General features: G+C 40.9%; 1 protein-coding gene across 8 annotated transcripts in view; it reads right to left on the bottom strand.

The window, feature by feature from the left end:
• Positions 2,468-20,238, bottom strand: part of PTPDC1 (protein tyrosine phosphatase domain containing 1) — a 97,398-nt gene continuing 79,627 nt past the window's right edge. For 2 of the 8 annotated variants that reach the window (XR_002342485.1, XR_002342484.1), the window contains 4 exons: positions 18,911-20,145; positions 15,875-15,989; positions 13,120-13,230; positions 2,468-4,807 (listed from right to left, as the gene is read on the bottom strand). Coding sequence is in view for 6 of the 8 variants with exons in the window: in XM_003124788.4 (XP_003124836.2) it covers positions 4,691-4,807; positions 13,120-13,230; positions 15,875-16,060; positions 18,911-20,145 (1,649 nt within the window). In the remaining 2 variants the exon portion in view is untranslated. The other 6 variants (XM_003124787.4, XM_005662265.3, XM_013995795.2 and 3 more) reach the window with 5 other exon arrangements.

Below are 20,238 nucleotides of genomic sequence, written 5' to 3'. Positions count from 1 at the left end.
AAGGAGGGAGGAATGACTGAATGAACGATTCCTGGGTGTCCCCAGCATCAGCAGAGTGCAAACAGAATAGCACAGTCTTATTGCTAAAAGAGTAAGAGTTTCATATTAGTCTCTTCCACTTGTATTAAAACTCTAATGTGAGCATACAGGATATTCTTAGAGAATAATTGATCATATAAACTTTGCTAAAAATAATTCTTAAAATGTCACGTACTGGTGCTAAGAACATTATTATCTTTCTGCTTTTTTAGGGCCACACCTGAAGCATATGGAGGTTCCTAGGCTAGGGGTCGAAGCAGAGCTGTAGCCACCAGCCTACACCACAGCCACAGCAACACGGGATCTAAGCTGCATCTTCGACCTACACCACAGCTCATGGCAACGCTGGATCCTTAACCCACTGAGTGAGGCCAGGGAGCAAACCTGCAACCTCATGGTTCCTAGTCGGGTTCATTTCCTTTGTGCCACAATGGGAACTGCAAGAACAGTAATTTTTTAAAAAATAGCTACACCTGCAGCAAAGGGAAGTTCCTGGGCCAAGGACTGAATCCTAGCCGCAGCCCAGGATTTTGTGGCGATGCTGGATCCTTTAGCATACTGCGCCAGGCTGGGGATCAAACCTGTACCTCCACAGCAACTCAAGCCACTGCAGTTGGATTCTTAACCCACTGTGCCACAGTTGGAACTCCATGGGAACATTGAATAGTATGAGATAGCCAACACTTGATCATTTTTGACCTGAAGAAATGGCCATTCAATTTGGTTCAACCTAATTTAATGTCTGAGCAGTCTGTTTTATTTTTAAAAGGAGAAAGAAAATGATAATAAAGCAATTCACTAAATCAACACCAAAGAGTGTTTGCAGACTGTAATCAAATGGTCACATAAGAAGGAACCTATTCCAAAAACAACTTCTCTCCCAAAGAGGCAATCTTAAAACATCTTTTCATTTTAATCAAGAAGGCCAGAAGGCAAGGGCCTAACAGTCTTCTGTTGTGATATAAACTGCAGTGGATATATGTGACTTTCATTTCCAGTGCAAAAGGTTTTTATGATATTAAAGTCTTATTGGGACATGATTTTTAGTGACTGGATGTTTTTAACTGATGACTTAAAATGAAGGTTTGCCACAGCTCCACTACTGAATGGCTCTATTGTGATTACTTATAAATCAGATTTATTGTCAGCATTGGGCTAAGAAGAGATCAGCTCATGCTTAAAAACATAACTAAAAAATAATGCACCAATGCATAGCAGGATTTGCTGAATTTTTCTCCTGCCATTTCACCTGCAAATAATTTTCAACCACTTAACACTGAAAAGGGTTCCTTTGGTAAGGTGCTAATCTGATTAGGGCCACATTCATAAAAATTAAAAGCACCAAAGGGAAGGTTGTTCTTGACTTACTTGCACTGAAAATATACCAATGCTTGTGAATTCTGAACAAAACCAAAGCTCCTATGGGTAAGCTGTCACTTTTAAATAACCCAAATTATTTTGGGGCTTTCAGATATCAAAATCTTAGGGTATGTGCTTCTACATATACTATGTCTGGACATTTTTTCACATAGATCTCTAGGAATAGCCCGAAATAGCACCCAAATAAACGAGCAATGTTTATTTAAGAGCTCCTCCATTTAAGAGCTTAATAGAGAAACATTTTCTCTATTGAGGTATGATACAGGGTTATTTTTTATGGAATCCAGACAAAACTGGGAAGCCGGTTGAAGCTATCACAAAGTAGATCCACTGAGTTATGCAGAGACAGCAATATCTAAAGTAGCAGTGCCTCATCTCAAAGAGTATCAACAAGTTCTCTAAAACAGGAGAAACCATAGGTAGCAAGAAATCATGCACTTCCTCAGCACAATGTTAGAGATCATATATATAGTAACAACACTGAGCTTAGCCTTTTTCAGAGGATAAAAAATGTGGGATATTTCCACTGACGTTATGGGTAATGGGTCGCTCTATAACGCCCTCACGGAATCTAGTGAGGGAGACAAGCATGGTTCAAAGTCGGTCACAGGGAACTCTTTCATCAGCTATGTATGAAGACTACTTCCTCTCTCGGTCTGGTAAGAGAAGCAAGATGATGCATATGCTTGGCCAGTGATAGTTAAGTTCCAAATGTGGGACTCTCTACTCCATGAGCTGAATTCTGCAGCCCTGTAACTTCCTCCAGTAGGTAATTTCTCTCCTTTGGGCTCCCCACCAATTCAAACTCCCCACCAGTTCAAACACAGGAAGGCAGGGACCACACATTCCTCTTAGAATGCTCCTACCTGCCCCCACCTCCATCCCCTGGCCACTGTGAGCCAGTGAAGTGGGGACTGACTACAGCCTGGCTAGCTGACTATGCAGCCTACAACTCAGGCTGCTCATCAGGTTACTCTAAACACAAAGTCACATCTTTATCATCAGGACCTCAAGAGCGCCAAGCTAAAGGAGTACAAGACAAGGGTTATGGGTTTTTTTTTTTTTTTCACTTTTATTCAAATAAATACAAAATCTGTAAACACCCTTAGTAATTTCTCCTGCCGCCTCTCTTTTTCAGGCTCGTGCACTTAGGTTTTAGACATGTACTGCTGTGGTTACATCACAGCTGTGCAGGATTTATCCTCTAATTTAAATGATCATTTCAGATGCACAGGCCACTTGTCAAATGAGCCATGGTGGCTCATGAGACTGACAGAAATGAGGATAAACATCTTTTTAGGTAAAAAACATAGTTTTATAATATACTTTTGGATAAGTATAATTGTTTTCTCCTCTTTCCCAGATCAGGCACTTGAAAATAATAAATTCCAGGAATGGGCAACCCAGTTAATTAAATTTCACTGGACTTGACTTCCTAAAAAATTCAAATAGTGTGGCATTTGGTAACTGCCAGTAGAGTTAGTAATACAATGACTAAAAAACATATATTTTTTGGCTGCACCTGTGGCACGCAAAAGTTCTCAGGCCAGGGACTGAACCTGAGCCACAGCAGTAACATGAGCCATAGCAGTGACAGAACCAAGTCCTTAATTGCTAGGCCACAGGGGACTGTAATAATGACATACATATATATATATAAACTATATATATTTCTTGTTTTTTGGGGACTATACCAGTGGCATATGGAGGTTCCCAGGCTAGGCCTCAAATTTGAGCTGTAGCCACTGAGCTACATCACAGCCACAGCAACACAGGATCCAAGCCACATCTACGACCTAGTTGTGAGCTTTGCCTACAGCTCATGGCAACGCCAGATCCTTAGCACAATGAGTGAGGCCAGGGATTGAACCTGCATCCTCAGGGATGTGAGTCAGACTTGTTTCCACTGAGCCACGATGCGAACTGGTACAATATTTTTTAATGTGCTAGAACCTGATTCAGAAATACACAAGCTGGAGAAATTTCATTTGTTGTAAATTAATTCTGCTTTCAGATTAAGCAGTTGCTTCAGTTTGAAATTGGTTTAATATAAGTTTTACTGGGAAAGGTTATTGCCCCTTCTGTGTCTCGCCCTCTTGTGCCCCACACATTCCTCTAAATAATATTCATAACTTCAGCTGCTGATTGATAATTTGGTTTACAAGGAACTATATAGTTTAGGCAATCACTTCCTCATCCAAAGCCAGTAGGGTGAATGCAACCTATGTGCGTTAAATTCATTTAAAAGGCTTAATCTCATAATAGAAAAGCAGCCAAAGACAGAGCCCTGAGGCAACTGCGTCTATGTAATGGCAGATTCAGAAGGTGTGGGCTGGCGCTTACACTATTACAACATCAGTAGGAGCAGAACTGCCTCTGGTGAGTGGCTACGGTGCCTGCCCCTGTCTGACAGTTCTTTCTGCCAGAGTCCTATAGCTTCCCACACTGCCTGCCACTGATCCCACTTTCTCTGTAGAGATGTGATTTGGCTCAGTAAGAGCCCAGGGGAGTGGGAATAAGGCTTGATGTGTTGAGAACTGCTCCTTCCTCCTGTGACAGCAGAGGTCAGTGAGGTCATCTGGAAGGCTGACAAAGAACAAGTCTATTTCCCACAATAAGAAAAAAATCCCAAACACTAAACTGTCAACCTTTTAACGTAAAACTAAATCACTCTGAAAAATAATACACTTTGAGACTTTTTACCACATTTATAAAAAAAAAAGAAAATTCTAATGAATTTAAAAAATCCTTTAAAAATGCTGTATCAATAGCCTTCTTATCAACAAATATAAAACAGTTTAAGACACTTGGTGACTTCCTTAGGTCATGTATCAGGGGATGGATACACAGTGAAGTTTTACTACTAACGTTATCTATTTGGTTAAAACTCTAGGACAAGTTCTGTCAATAAAATAACTGTTTTGGAAAGAAGAGTTACATTTTTTCCCCCAAATGTCAAGATGAATAAGGATGTAAACACCACATACTTAAAATATTAATATTAATATTATTGTAATATTAATTCAGTTAAATAACGAAAGAAGCAGTACCAAGCTTGTGGACATTTTTCAACACAAAAATGTAAATCCAGGACATTTTAAAAGAAATAATTGCTCCAAACAGGAACAAGCATTCTTAGCACAATCCAAGAGCATCTGAAATAAAGTGCTATGAGATGAAGCAGTTTTACACTTCATCTTATTCACTAATGAGCAGAAATGCCATCGAGATCTTCAGGTCTGAACTATTCATAACGGGAAAGTCAGCTGCACTAAATACCAGGTTTAGGGCCATCTTTTGTCATTTTTCTTTTCTCTTCCAACATGTTCTTAAATATTTTCTTCAGGGTGCTGTAAACTATTGGTCCATTTTCAGAATCAAAATTAACCTGGTGACAAAGAAAATTTATATTCAGGATACTATAACAAGAATTTTAACCAGTCTCTACTTTGGGATAAAAGAAAAGGGGTAGAGAAAAAAAAAAAGACTTATAAACATAATTACATATAATTAAAAAGCACCCACAACACATTACACACACTAGTTTTATTAAAAGACTATATTAGGAGTTCCCGTCACGGCACAGTGGTTAACAAATCCGACTAGGAACCATGAGGTTGCGGGTTTGATCCCTGGCCTTGCTGAGTGTTAAGGATCCGGCGTTGCCGTGAGCTGTGGTGTAGGTCGCAGACGTGGCTCGGACCCTGTGTCACAGATGAGGCTCAGATCCTGCGTTGCTATGGCTCTGGCTGGCAGCTACAGCTCCGATTAGACCCCTATCCTGGGAACCTGCACATGCTGCGGGAGCAGCCCAAGAAATGGCAAAAAGACAAAAAAAAAAAAAAAAAAAAAAAAAGGACTATATTAGAACTGCCAATCATGTCAACAGCAAATTTATGAATGAAAACTAAAAAAAATTAAAACTAGTGCTTGGGGAGTTCCCGCCGTGGTGCAGCGGAAATGAATCTGACTAGGAACCATGAGGTTGGGGGTTCCATCCCTGGCCTCACTCAGTGGGTCAAGGATCTGGCATTACCATGAGCTGTGGTGTAGGTCGCAGACGCAGCTCAGATCCTGCATTGCTGTGGCTCTGGCATAGGCCGGCAGCTGTAGCTCTGATTAGACCCCTAGCCTGGGAACCTCAACATGCCACAGGTACAGCTGTTTAAAAAAGGCAAAAAACCCCCAAAAACAAACAAAAACCTAGTGCTTGGATATGTACTATCGAAAGCAAGTCAGACTGTCATGAATTTATTGAGTGTGACAGATAGGAATTTTGACTCCAGAGACTAATTGTGGATGGTGCAAAGGTGTCTTATTAAGACAATGCACATGTTAAACTGAGCTCTTCACCCGTCAGCTACTATAGCCTCAGGTGATATATAATTTTTCTACAAAATGAAGATCACAACATCCATCTTCTCAGGATTTCTATGAGTACTAACACATGCTTTGCACATCTAACAACCCCCACAAAAGTTAATTCCCTTTCTTGTTGGTACACATATCTGGGCAGGGTTAGGAGTGATGTTAAAACAGAGAACTGTACTTTCTATTTCTTCCTATTCAGTCTTGGAAACTTATATCTTTCTAAGAATTCGTCCATATCTTTTAGGTTGTCTATTTTATTGGCATATCATTGCTTGCAGTAGTCTCCTATGTCCCTTTGCATTTCTGTCTGGTCTGCTGTCACTTCTTTTTCATTTCAAATTTTATTGATTTGAGCCCCCCTTTTTTCTTGATGAGTCTGGCTAAAGGTCTATCAGTTTTGTTTATCTTTTCAAAGAACCAGCTTTTAGTTTCATTGATTTTTTCTATTGTTTTCTTCTTCTCTATTTCATTTATTTCTGCTCTGATCTCTCTGATTTCTTCCCTTCTACTAACTTTGGGTTTTGTTTGTCCTTCTTCCTCTAGTTGCTTTAGGTGTAAGGTTAGGTTGTTCATTTGAGATTTTTCTTGTTTCCTGAGGTAAGACTGTATTGCTATAAACTTCCCTCTTAGAACTGCTTTTGCTGAATCCCATAGGTTTTGGATCATTGTGTTTTCATCGTCATTTCTCTCTAGTTTTTTTTTTTTTTTTAATTCTCTTTGATGTCTTCAGTGACCCATTGGTTGTTTAATAACACATTGCTTAGCCTTCATGTGTTTGCGTTTTTTAGTTTTTTCCATATGGTTAATTTCTTTTTTCCCCTTAGGTTTTTTTTTTATTGTTATTTCCGCAACACAATTTTTTCCCCCACTGTACAGTATAGGGACCCAGTTACACATACATGTATACATACTTTTTCCTCCCATTATCATGATCCATCATAAGTAACTAGACATAGTTCTCAGTGCTTCACAGCACAAACTCATTGTTAATCCATTCCAAAAGCAATAGTTTGCACCCATTAACCCCAAGCTCCCAATCCATACCACTCCCTCCACCTCCCCCCAGGCAACCACAAGTCTTTTCTACAAGTCCATGATTTTCTTTTCTGTGGAAAGTTTCTTTTGTGCTGTATATTAGATACCAGATATAAGTGATATCACCATATAGTTAATTTCTAATCTCAGAGCATTGTGGTCAGAAATGATGCATGATTTGATTTTAATTTTCTTAAATATAAGAAAATTTGCTTTGTGGCCCAGGATGTGATCTATCCTGGAGAATGTTTCATGTGCACTTGAGGAGAAAGTGTAGTCTTCTGCTTTTGGATGGAATGTGCTGTAAATATAAATTAAGTCCCCCTGGCTAATGTGTCATTTAAGGCCTGTGTTTCCTTACTGATTTTCTGTCCAGTGATGTAAGTGGGGTGCTAAACTACCCCATTATTATTGTGTTACTGTTGACTTCTCCTTTTATGGCTGTTAGCATTTGCCTTATAAATTGAGTGCTCCTATGCTGGGTGCATATATATATATATTTAGAATTGTTATATTTTCTTCTTGGATTTATCCTGTGAGTGGCATGATATACTTAATGTGATGAAAGGAAAAAAACCTCCAACCAAGATTACTTTACCCAGCCAGGCTCTCACTCAGATTTGAAGGAGAAATCAAAAGCTTCACAGATTAGCAAAAGCTGAGAGAATTCAGCAACACTAAACCAGCCTTACAACAAATACTAAAAAAGAAACTACTCAAGGCAGAAAAGAAAAGACAGCAACAGGAAACAAAATTACCACAAATGACAAGGCTCACCAGTAAAGGTATATTATATATAGCAAAGATACGAAATCATCCATGCACAATTATGCCACCAGAATCAGAAATCATGAGAAGAGGAGGGTACAAATGCAGGACACTGGCGATACACTTGCACTTAAGAGACCAACAAATTAAAACAGTCTCGCATATGTACAGACTCTTACATCAAAACTTCAGAAGAACTGCAAACCAAAAATCTACAATGGATACACAAACAAATAAGAACAATCAACTCAAATACAACACTAAAGATAGTCATCAGAGAGAACAAGAGAAGGAGGGAAGAAAAAAGAGCAACAAAAACAAATCCAAAGCAATTAATAAAATGGCAATAAGAACATACATAGCCATAATTACCTTAAATGTTAATGGACCAAACGCCCCAACCAAAAGACAGAGACTGGCTGAATGGATACAAAAACAAGACCCATATATATATGCTGTCTTCAAGAGACCCACTTCACTTCTAGGGACACATACAAATTGAAAGTGAGAGGATGGAAGAAAATACTCCATGCAAACGGGAGTCAAAAGAAAGCTGGAGTAGCAGTACTCATATCCGACAAAACAGACCTTAAAATGAAGAATATTTTAAGAGACAAGGAAGCTCACTACATAATGATCAATGGATCAATCCAAGAAGAAGATATAACAATTTTAAATATCTACACACCCAACATAGGTTCACCACAATATATAAGGTGACTGCTAACAACCTTAAAAGGACAAATCGACAATAACACAATCATAGTGGGGGACTTTAACACCCCACTTACAGCAATGGACAGATCATCCGGACAGAAAATCAATAAGGAAACACAGGCCCTGAATGATGCATTAGACCAGATGGACTTAATAGATATGTATAGGACATTCCATCCAAAAGCAACAGAATACACATTCTTCTCAAGTGCACACGGAACACTCTCTAAGATTGATCACATCTTGGGCTACAAATCCAGCCTCGCTAACTTTAAGAAAACTGAAATCATATCAAGCATCTTCTCCAACCACAACGCTATACAACTGGACATCAACAACAAGAAAAAAACGGGGAGTTCCCGTGGTGGCACAGTGGTTAACGAATCTGACTGGGAACCATGAGGTTGCAGGTTCGATCCCTGGCCTTGCTCAGTGGGTTAAGGATCCGGCCTTGCTGTAAGCTGTGGTGTAGGTCACAGACACGGCTCGGATCTGGCGTTGCTGTGGCTGTGGTGTAAGCCAGTGGCTATAGCTGTGATTTGACCCCTAGCCTGGGAACCTCCATATGCCACAGGAACGGCCCAAGAAATGGCAAAAAGACAAAAAAAAAAGACAAAAAAAAAAAAAAACAAAAAACGGCCACAAACACATGGAGACTAAACAATGTCCTACCTAACAACCAATGGATCACTGAAGAAATCAAAAAGGAAATTAAAAAATACCTGGAAGCAAATGACAGCAAAGATACAACACTCCAAAACCTATGGGATGCAGCAAAAGCCGTTCTAAGAGGAAAGCTTATAGCAAGACAAGCCCACCTCAGGAAACAAGGAAAAGCTCAAATAAACAACTAACTTTATATCTAAAGCAGCTCAAGAGAGAAGAACAGACAAGACCTAAGGTTAGTAGAAGGAAAGAAATCATAAAGATCAGAGCAGACATCGATGGAATAGAAAAGAAGAAAACCACAGAAAAGATCAATGAAATGAAAAGCTGGTTCTTTGGAAAGATCAACAAAATTGATAAATCCTTAGCCAGACTTATCATGAAAAAAAGAGAGAGGACGCAAATCAATAAAATTAGAAATGAAAAAGGTGAAGTAGCAACAGACATCACAGAAATACAAAGGATCATAAGATGGAAATCCTGTGAAATCAGATTGTTATGATCGTTATACAACTACAGATGTGATAAATTCATTTGAGTAATAAAAAAAGAGTAAAAAAAAAGGATCATAAGAGACTACTATATGCAACTATACACCAATAAAATGGAAAACCTAGAAGAAATGGACAAATTCTTAGAAAAGACAATCTTCCAAGACTAAATCAAGATGAAATAGAAAAAATGAACAGACCAATCACAAGTAATGAAATTGAAACTATGGTTAAAAAGCTTTGAACAAACAAAGGTCCAGGACCAGATGGCTTCACAGGCGAATTCTATCAAACATTTAGAGACGGAGCTAACACCTATCCTTCTGAAACTATTCCAAAAAACTGCGGAACAAAATAATGGCATTTTTAGCAACATGGATGGACCTAGAAATTATCATGCTAAGTGAAGTCAGTCAGACAATGAGACACCAACATCAAATGCTATCACTGACATGAGGAATCTGCAAAAAAGGACAGACTGAACTTCTTTGCAGAACAGATACTGACTCACAGACTTTGCAAAACTTATGGTTTCCAAAGGAGAAAGGGTGGCGGTGGGGGCATGTGCTGGGGGTGTGGGAAGGAAATCCTATAAAACTGGATTATGATGATAATTGTACAACTATAAATGTAATAAATTCATTGAGTAATAAAAAAAGAAATTCATTTGGAATTCCCGATGTAGCTTAGCGGGTTATGAACCCAATTAGTATCCATGAGGATGTGGGTTTGATCCCTGGCCTCACTCTGTGGGTTAAGGATCTGGCGTGCTGTGAGCTGCGGTGTAGATCTCGGGACACAGCTTGGATCCTGCATTGCTATGGCTGTGGCTGGCAGCTGAAGCTCGGATTCGACCCCTAGCTTGGGAACTTCCATATGCTGCAGCTGCAGCCCTACAAGAAAACGAAAAGAAAAAAAAAAAAAAAAAATCATTCAACCAACATTTACTAAGTTCCCACTGTTAGGCCCCAGACCACTAAGGGAACTGCCAGAGTTCAGACTGGCAAACATGCAGGAAGCAGAAATGGGGTAGAAGTTCAAAGCATAGGCTCTGGTGTCAGACCTGAGTTCAAATCTCAGTTCCAAGATATTCGGACAAGTTAATCTCTTTGTGCCTTGGTTTCCTCATCTATCAATACTTGCTTTGAGTATACATGAAAAAAAAAAAAGTAAAACACTTTGCTTAGTGCCTGTGTGTGAGCAGATGTCACCCACCAATACTTCTTTCATGTTTAATTTGTTTTTGTTTATTTGTTTTGCCTTTTCTAGGGCCGCTCTTGCAGCATATGGAGGTTCCCAGGCTAGGGGTCGAATCGGAGCTGTAGCCACCAGCCTACTCCAGAGCCACAGCAATGCGGGATCGAGCCGCGTCTGCAACCTATAGCACAGCTCATGGCAACACCCGATCCTTAACCCACTGAGCAAGGCCAGGGATCGAACCCTCAACCTCATGGTTCCTAGTCGGATTTGTTAACCACTGAGCCATGACGGGAACTCCCCTCATGTTGTTAATTTGGTATAAATGAGTACATATTATTTGTATGGATGTATAAAACAATAAACTTTTTGCAGCCACACACACACAAAAGCAGAGAATCAGAGCAATCACCACACCGCTATCCCACTTCCATGGTCAACGAAATTTCTCCTTAAGAAAGGATCGGGATCCCTTGGTGAGGGATCCCCTCCCTCCTGGAGGGAGAGAAGGAAGGCCACACCCTGATGAAGGGCTGAGAAGGGTCTGAGATTTCACCCTGCTCACACACTTTGTGGATACTGGCAGGAGACACGAGATTGCCAGGCTAGAGACAAACACCTTTATGACTCAAGGCAGCACATGCTCCATAACAACATGGGTTTCCATGCCCACCAAGCCCCACGGGGATGGTGCAGAGGGGCACATGTGGAGGTTGCACAAGCAAGAGTCTGCATTATAGCTGAGGAAATCCATAATTAGGCACTTCCCTATGTTTGATGAGGGAACTGTGGCAAGCCTGCTAATCTTGGGCCTGAAGAAAACATGATCTTTGTTAATTACACTGGAAGCAGATGCTGCACAGATTTCACTGAAGAGCTAGCCTGGAACAAAAACTATCAAGGCCTCTGCTCCTAAGATTGTACACAAGGGGAGAGACCCAAGAAAGATCTAACATTGTTATAGACAGATTTTTGAATAGCCAGTATATTTAACTTTTCATTAGTATTCCCCTAAAAGGCCTACAGAAGTTGTAAAGAATTACTACTGCTTTAAGAGAGATTACTATTAAGAATTGTTTCAGTTAAATTCAGAAATTTAACTTTATCTTTATCATTATTTTGTCAATCCTATCTGCAAAAACTCCTTATTAAGGATCCCGAGTTGCTGTGGCTGTGGTGTAGGCTAGAAGCGGTAGCTCTGATTCAACCTCAAGCCTGAGAACTTCCATATGCCACAGGTGAGGCCCTAAAAAGAAAAAAAAACAACATAAAAAAGTCTGAACTGTACACTTTGTTAAACACCAAATCACAACCCTCCCCACACAGCAGGTAGCCCCTGAAACTATGAAAACATATATTCAGATGTAAAGGATCACGTGATTTGGTTTTGAGGTGCTGACTCTGGAAACTGTCAAGAAGAGACTGAGAGGATGCAGAGTGGTTAGTGTCACAACACTGCAGACGAGGAACAAAGAAGCCTCTAAGAAGGACATCACTTGGAAAGAGTGGATGGGGAAAGACACTGGTGAATGAGTACAAATAATAATTGCTATTACCATTAAGGTGTACCACAGATGCTGTCATCAAAAAAACTGGGTTGTTTAATGACATTTGTATATCATATATGAGAGATAGCAAACAAATCAGCAGAAGGGGTGAAGGGGACCTTTTCTCTTGGCCTGAGCCCCTTTCTTCAGCCAGGAAAGACTGCTGCAGGCCAAAAGGATGTTATGGAAAGAAAACAATTTTTTTACTTTTTGCTTAGGATCTGCCAACCAGAAATGGAACAGAACTGCCAGCACTGGATATTAAATTCTCAGTAGATGGTTTCCTGTTCAGACCCAAGGTAGAACTGATTCAACAAGAAACGATTCTCTGAGTTCTATTATGCACATGATTTAAAAACATTTTCTCAATACCCACTGTTTCTCTCTATAGAAAAGTTCTTTGTTTCAGAGTTTTCCTTCAAAACCCCTTTTCTAATAACACTGCTAGGAAAATGACATTTTTTTAGCCAAAAGTCTGCAACTACTTTCAAGAAATGTCAAACATATTTCTATTAAGAGGAAACGTGGGAGTTCCCGTCATGGCGCAGTGGTTAATGAATCCGACTAGGAACCATGGGGTTGTGGGTTCAGTCCCTGCCCTTGCTCAGTGGGTTAGCGATCCGGCGTTGCCGTGAGCTGTGGTGTAGGTTGCAGATGCGGCTCGGATCCCGCATTGCTGTGGCTGTGGCGTAGGTTGGTGGCTACGCCTCCGATTAGACCCCTAGCCTGGGAACCTCCATGTGCCCTGGAAGCGGCCCAAAGAAATAGCAAAAAGACAAAAAAAAAAAAAAAAAAAAAAAGAGGAAATGTGGCTAAAGGTTTTATTTTAGAGGAGGCTGGTGACCTCTGGATTCTGACTTACAAAGATCATGCTGACTGTGGTCTGAAGGGGAAAGAGTGCAACTCACCTTTGTGAAAGCTTTAATGGCACGGGCAAGAACAGCCTCCTCCACATCTGCGGGGATTGTCTGTAGGCCTACTATGCAATGCAACACACAAAGAACAGTCTGCTGCTGGCCCTGTTTTTGCAGAAATCAAAATCAAACAAATTGTTTGAAAAAAATGCCTCAAGAAATAAACTCAAAACAACAGCTGAACAAAGAACTTGTTTGCAACCAAGTATGCAGTACCTCAAATACTAAACCATCTACCAAGGGTCCTACCATATGTTTACTGTTATGTGTTAATCTGAAAAGCTTTCAGAAGATAAAGTCAAGGGTGGTTCATTACAACACAACGTACAGTTGAATATGAAGACAAGTGCAATTTTAAATCAAGTATCTTCTGTGCAGTTATTTTTCTTGTTTCTAAACATAGTCATTTCAGTTTGGCAAATAGATGCTGACATACCACAGCACTGGCTGAATAGTCGGCCGGGTATTCAGTGCTCAGCACCTCAGCTGCAGACACTACTGAGGGAGGAAAGGCAGAAGAAGAAAGTCACAGCCCCCTAGGAGCATGCCACTGCTTAAGGGGGAAGGCCCCTGAAGAATGTGTCCCCAACTTGACCCCTGTGGGCTGTTTTCTTCGGAGAAGCAAAGGAGAAACCACATCATTGGAGCAACTTGCATCCAATACTTGTTGCACCCCAAGAGCCACTAATTTCACTTCTAAAAATCTACTCTTAACGGCATAATCTGAAATGAAGAAAAAAATGCAAGCACAAATGATCATTACAGTGATGCCTATAAAAGTAAAAAAACTCTAAATAATGTAAATGCCCTGCATATTAGGGTTGGAGTGAATGATGAGGAAATAGTACAATATGGCAGAAAGTAAATGACCTTCATGCCAGAGCCACCCAAATCTGAATCCTGCTCTAACACATGCTGTACAGTGTGGGCAGACTGCTTCACATTCCCTTTTCTGAAAAGTTAGGCCTCTAGTTCTCTGAGCTATGGAGATAAATAAAGGTAAAAACACAAATTATGACCTAGCAAGGGCCTGGCCCACTGCCACCAGCAAGGCTAACCACCTTCCACATCCCTCCTGTTTCATCTCTGTGACTTAAATGCTCAGAAAATAGTCTGAGAAAAGGAATGTAGATACAGGGAACACCTGATCTTTAAAGATGTGTACCACACATCTGTATGCAAGTGCTTGTGCATGTGTCTGTGTGTCTATACGTAGTAACAGAAGAAGATTTGGAAATGAGGTGATGTTTATACCACCACATATTAGGCAACTCAAGGTAACATTGTTTCCTAAAGCAAAACAAAGCCTATTTATAAATGAAAATTTAATTATCTCTAGACGGTTAATCATATTAAATTGCACAGGAGAATCTACAATGAAAATAAGTCTGGGAGTTCCCGTCGTGGCTCCCCGGTTAGCAAACCCGACTGGGATCCATGAGGATGCAGGTTTGATCCCTGGCCTCACTCAGTGGGTTAAGGATCCGGCGTTGCTGTGAGCTGTGGTGTAGGTCACAGATGCAGCTCAGATCCTGCGTTGTGGCTAAGGTGTAGGCCAGCAGCTGTAGCTCCAACCGGACCGCTAGCCTGGGAACCTCAGCATGCTGTGGGTGCAGCCCTAAAAAGACAAAAGACAAAAAAAAAAAAAAATTAAGTCTCTCTGGCTTCTAGATCCATTGCCTCCTATAACTATTCTCTAAAGGCAACCACCATTATCGGTTTTTTATTTTTCCTTCTATATTCATTTGTATTTTATACCTATACATATTACATACATAAATGCACATAAGTGAGATACATCATTTTTTAGGAAACACAAATGAGTGCATATTCTAACCTAGCTCAAAGTAAATGAGCAGAAACAAGTACTTGAAAGTGAAAAAGTGGTTAGTTACAACAGATCCCTATGTTAGAGCACTACCTACCCATTAAAGTGAACGTTTATGAAAAACTTAAAACACTGGAGTTCCTATTGTGGCTCAGTGGTTAACAAATCCGACTAGGAACCATGAGCTTGAGGGTTCGATCCCTGTCCTCACTCAGGGATCCCACGTTGCCGTGGCTGTGGTGTAGGCCAGCACCAACAGTTCCAATTAGACCCCTAGCTTGGGAACCTCCATATGCCTTGAGTGCGGCCCTAGAAAAGACCCAAAAAAAGAAAAAAAAAAACCAAACATGGAAAAACACCTACATTTTGAGCAAACATGAAGTATATAAAGTTGTATGTGGGAATTCCTGTCATGGCGCAGTGGAAATGAATCCAACTAGGAACCATGAGGTTGTGGGTTCAATCCCTGGCCTCACTCAGTGCGTTAATGATCCGGCATTGCTATGGCTGTGTGTAGGCCAGCAGCTGTAGCTCCAATTGGACCCCTAGCCTGGGAACCTCCATATGCCACAGGTGTGGCCCTAAAAAGCAAAATAAAATAAAATAAAGTTGTATGTGAAATAATTTTTATTAAGTTAACATACGCCTTGGTAAGACTGAAAGAAAAGACTTGAAAATGTTTAAATAAAAATGTTTAAAGTGGCCCTCCTTTATGGGTTATGTTCCCTTTTTACTTTTCTATCTTCTAAATGTTTATGCTGGGTATGCATTTCTTCTCTTACCTTGGAAAAATTTAATTTAGACACCAATATGATGAGATTCTGCATGAATTCTTTTTTTAATAAGGGTTTTTTTTTCAGTGTGTGAAACTTGCATTGAGGGCTATAGTTAACTTCACCAACTGTCCACCAACTACTTTACCTTCTCTAATAAAAACAGTGCTTCTGCAGCATCCGCACATCTGTCAACCAGCATGTCCACGTCCTCCTTGGTTATCACAGGCTCCTTCAGCTGCTCCATCCAAGACCACATCAAACTGCACAGGATGAAAGGATCTCTTTCGCCACATATTCTTTCCCAAGCTCCATCTCGGGAATTTAGTTCTTTCTAAAAAGGAAGGAAGAAAGACAGGGAAAAGGGAAAGGAGAGGAGAGGACAGGACGAGACAAGAGAGGAGGGAGAGACACAAAGTGAGGGAGAGAGGAGGAAGGGAGGCAGGCCCTGTTGGACATCTGATGACCCTTAGGCGTCCAGGAGAATAAGGTCTCAGGCACTGAGTGTGGATTGGCTCCGCTTCCAGAGCTCCCACTTCCAGGCAGCACCTTCAACTAAGGCGTTTAGTTTCTCTAAGCCTCAGTTTTCCTTTGTGAAATTTGTTCCTGCCCTACAGGTGGCCTGACTAACCTAGAGGGCTGTTAAAGCGCCTGGTTCAGAGAAGGGCTTAGTTAACTGGAGTTTTCCACTTCATTCACCAACTACAGAAACAGTTCAAGAGGGTCATTTCCTTTCAAGGCTCCTTGGAACAAAACAAAAATGCTCACTGCGGTGAAGGAGAATGACGACGGAAAGGTGTAAATAAGAGAACATCTGCAGATTAACCCGAGGTAAGAAACGCTTCTGATGCAAACTTCAAAGTGCTACACAAAAAAGTTGGTAGATGTGGTATATGTATTTCTTTCAAATTCCTTTTTAGAATCCTACATGGAATTCAATAAACAAACCCTGCATTTTGAAATTTAATGGGGTAAAATAACTAGGAAGTCTTGCCAATACTCCAAATGCGTAGATAATTTAAATAGATTTTAAAACTACCTCACAGAGAGCAGGAGAGATGAGAATTTTAATTTCTGACAGGGCTCCGATTTATGTTTTCGTAAATAAAATATGTTTACAATAGGAATAAGCAGAAAAATTAACACCACCATTCATTCATTCACCCTTACAGTATGTACAGAACTTACAGTACGCCAGGAGCAGACTTATCCATGATTCTTATGGCAACCCACCAAGGAGGCCCCTTGACAGATGAAGGTCCTGGGGGCTCAGGGAGGATGAAGTAACTCGCCCAGGAGAAAGAGGAAAAGGAGGTATTCCCAATTCAACGTCTGCTCAACCCCAGTCTGTAATGTTTATGTCATGCAACCAGGGCCCTCCGGCACTGGGTTTCTCCTTATTACTTCATAAATAAGCCAAAACTTTCAGTTGCAGCTAGTCCTCTGTATCTCACAGATCATGTATACATAAAAGCAGAGTGACTTTTATTCGATTTTATGTTGGGCAGAAATGACATGACTCAAAGACCCTTTTTGTAAAATGACCATTACGTCACTTATTTTCTGAAATCTTCCATTGGGGTAAGGAAAAACATCACGGATGACAAAGTATTAAACGCAGGAACTGTACCCTGGCTCTGCTGCATCTAGACCACATGACCTCAAGTGTATCACATGACCCTTATGGCCTTTAGCGTCCCCATCTGTGATACTTAATTCATAAGAATTAACAAAATCTGTAAATAATGTCATCTGTCTCACAGGATTACTGTGAAAATCACATAAAATAATAGATGTGAAAGGGTCTAGTAGAAGCGCAGGTGGCATGATGCTATTCAAATCATATATTCTTTTTACTTTTTCCAGAATTCAATTAATTTATTACTGAAAGAACCACAATAAAATCTAGAAAGGAAAAAAACACCAAACCTATCCAAACCATAGGGCTGTATCAACCTCTATAGATGCTTTTGTACATATTATGTGTTCAAGTAGTCTGGTCCATGGGGGTACTGACCCATGAGGGGACGGTAAGCTGAAAACCAGAGGTCCTACAGCTAGCCACTGTGGCTCAGAGCGATGCAGAGACTTGCCCGCTGAGTGGAAGATGTGTTCAGTTTGGTGTAGGAAATAAAGAAAATACTTCATGTTGGAAGAAAGCAAGACATTTAACTACTCCTTAAGCAAAACACAATTCTGAAGAAGAAAGCGTAAGTGTCACACAGTTACAAGTGAGGGTGAGGCTCCACGCCTACTCCTCCTGCCTCAGCCTCTGGAAGGTCTGACCTTTTAGAAAGTGTACACGCTTTGCTTTAATGGCAGAATGTGGAAAAAGAGCTGCACAAATAATTCATAGCAGATGATGGGTTAACAAGCCAACCCTCAGGTCAGCCTACATTTGGGCAGTTTACCTGTTTCTGAAAGCTTGGTTTATAAGGCCTGCCTTTTCTCTAGACCAGATGCTCATTCTGGGCAGAGAGCATGGCTGATTCAAGACTGTCTTTCTACTGAAGTACAACACAAAAACGGGTTACAATTAAAATCTTCACCTACTATTTTAAATAAAAGCCAAGAAACAGACCCCACAATCTTGGGTAGAACTGGAGGTACTCTGTGGGTATCCTCATTTGCTTTCCAGAATCCAATACCTGCCTTACTGGGGTGGACTGGGAAGTCTGAGGCGGGAATGCTGAGCAGAGTCCCTATCACTCATCTTTTGGACCTTCCTGGACACGGGCTGATGAGTTTTGAAAAAGAATTGTCTCTGATCTTATTTATGTCTCTTGGTGAGTGGTTCCCTGCCAGGCGTTAGGGCAGAGGAGCTTCAGGTCAGTTCCTACAGCTGTCTGCTGCGGTCTGTCCATCTGCCCCTCAGTTTCACAAACCCAGCAAGAAAGAAGGAACTGCTGACATCAATCAACATCGATGACTTGATCAGTCACGCACCCTGCTGAGCATTAAGCACTAACTGCATTCTTTCACAGAGACTGAAATGAACCTACAAAACAGCCCTGTTTTGATGACAGCAAGCTGGGATGACAGCTGAGAAACTTGAAGTTCAAAAGTTAAGTATTATGCAAACATGTCTTCAAATTTCTCTAACAAATGAGTTTGGGAAAATGTATTATTTTTGCTCTGACATAAATTATTTCCCATCCATACATAATTAATGAAATACAAATACCTGCCACATTTCTACCTTCTTTTTCACTTCCTCCTTTTCTGCAAACTCATTCAAATCTGCCAGGGCTTTGGCTGCCAGCATTCTCCTTGCTTCAACACTCAACTCAGACTGTAAAGACGTGTGTGGAGTGACTTCAGACAGATCTTTGCTGTCCTGTGCTTTGGGACTGGAGCCACAGTCCACAGGGTGGTGGCAAGTCTCACCGTCCTTCACAACAGAGCTTGAGCCACAACCACTGTGAGTTTCACACCCACAGTGGGATACCTGCTGGTGAGAAGAGTTTGGTTCCTTAGGGATATTTGCAAAGCTGGGTGTAACTGGTTCCCCAGGGTTATATGAACCTGAAACACCTGAAGAAAAAGTTCTACTTCGCTGTACCTCCTTTGGAATATCTGTCCTATGAAAAATTGATGACCTGTCATCTTTGAGTCCTTCCAGGCCTCCAAATTTAGCCTGATTCCAGAGAGAAAATGCATTGTGGAGCAGTGTTTCCTTATCTAAGTCTAGCTGTGGAGACTGTGGGGAGTAACAACGGGTTATGGGCTTCTGCTGCCTGGAGTTACAGCAAGGCAAGACCTGGGCAGGCCCTGTCCACGGAGGCCTCCCTTGCTCTAGAAGTGACTCGGCCCTTTTCAAATCCGAGTCACTGTAGCTGAGCCGTCTTTTCAGACGAGTCAGGGGCTGAAGGCACTCGACATTCCGTCTCTTCCAGAGAGGGTCAAACTCTTGCTCACCAGAAAGAACCACACCCTGATTTGAAAATTCTGCCACCACTGCATTAGGCGTGAAAGAGTCCGATGCGTCACTGCCATGTCTCAGTAACTCTTTATCCAGCTGCCTTGTGACCATCTCAGAGACAGTCTTTTCAATTTCAGCAGAGAGGCCAGGTACTTCCACCACATCTTCTGTTACCACTGGCCTGTCCTCAGCTAAGTCCAGCAACAATTTGCAAATGAGGTGGATAATTTTTGGTACGTGTTTTAGAAGTCGTGCCTCATATCCATGAAGCAGATGCCGCTGGCGAATCAGATACTGTCCTAAGGTGACAGCATGTGCCTTGGGGTCACAGCAAGAGAATACATTACGAAGAGGTATCAGAAACTGAGTAAACTCCCTTACACATAGTAGCTGTCCTCGAGTTTGTATGGAATTGGGTCGCTTTGCTCGAACAAATATAATTGCTTGGTCAGCAGTCATTCTTGTTGCAAAAACTAAGTAACATGCTATTAAGACACCTAAACAGTGAAGAGAAGACTGATATGAGAAAAGCTTCTATTTTTATTTATACTCTTTGACGACTTAAAATTTAAATATATGTTAAGAAACCA

This window comes from Sus scrofa, chromosome 3 (assembly GCF_000003025.6).
Source record: "Sus scrofa isolate TJ Tabasco breed Duroc chromosome 3, Sscrofa11.1, whole genome shotgun sequence".
NCBI lineage: Eukaryota > Metazoa > Chordata > Mammalia > Artiodactyla > Suidae > Sus > Sus scrofa.
Note: the sequence above shows the minus strand (reverse complement) of the source record. Positions and strands in the feature narration are given on the sequence as shown.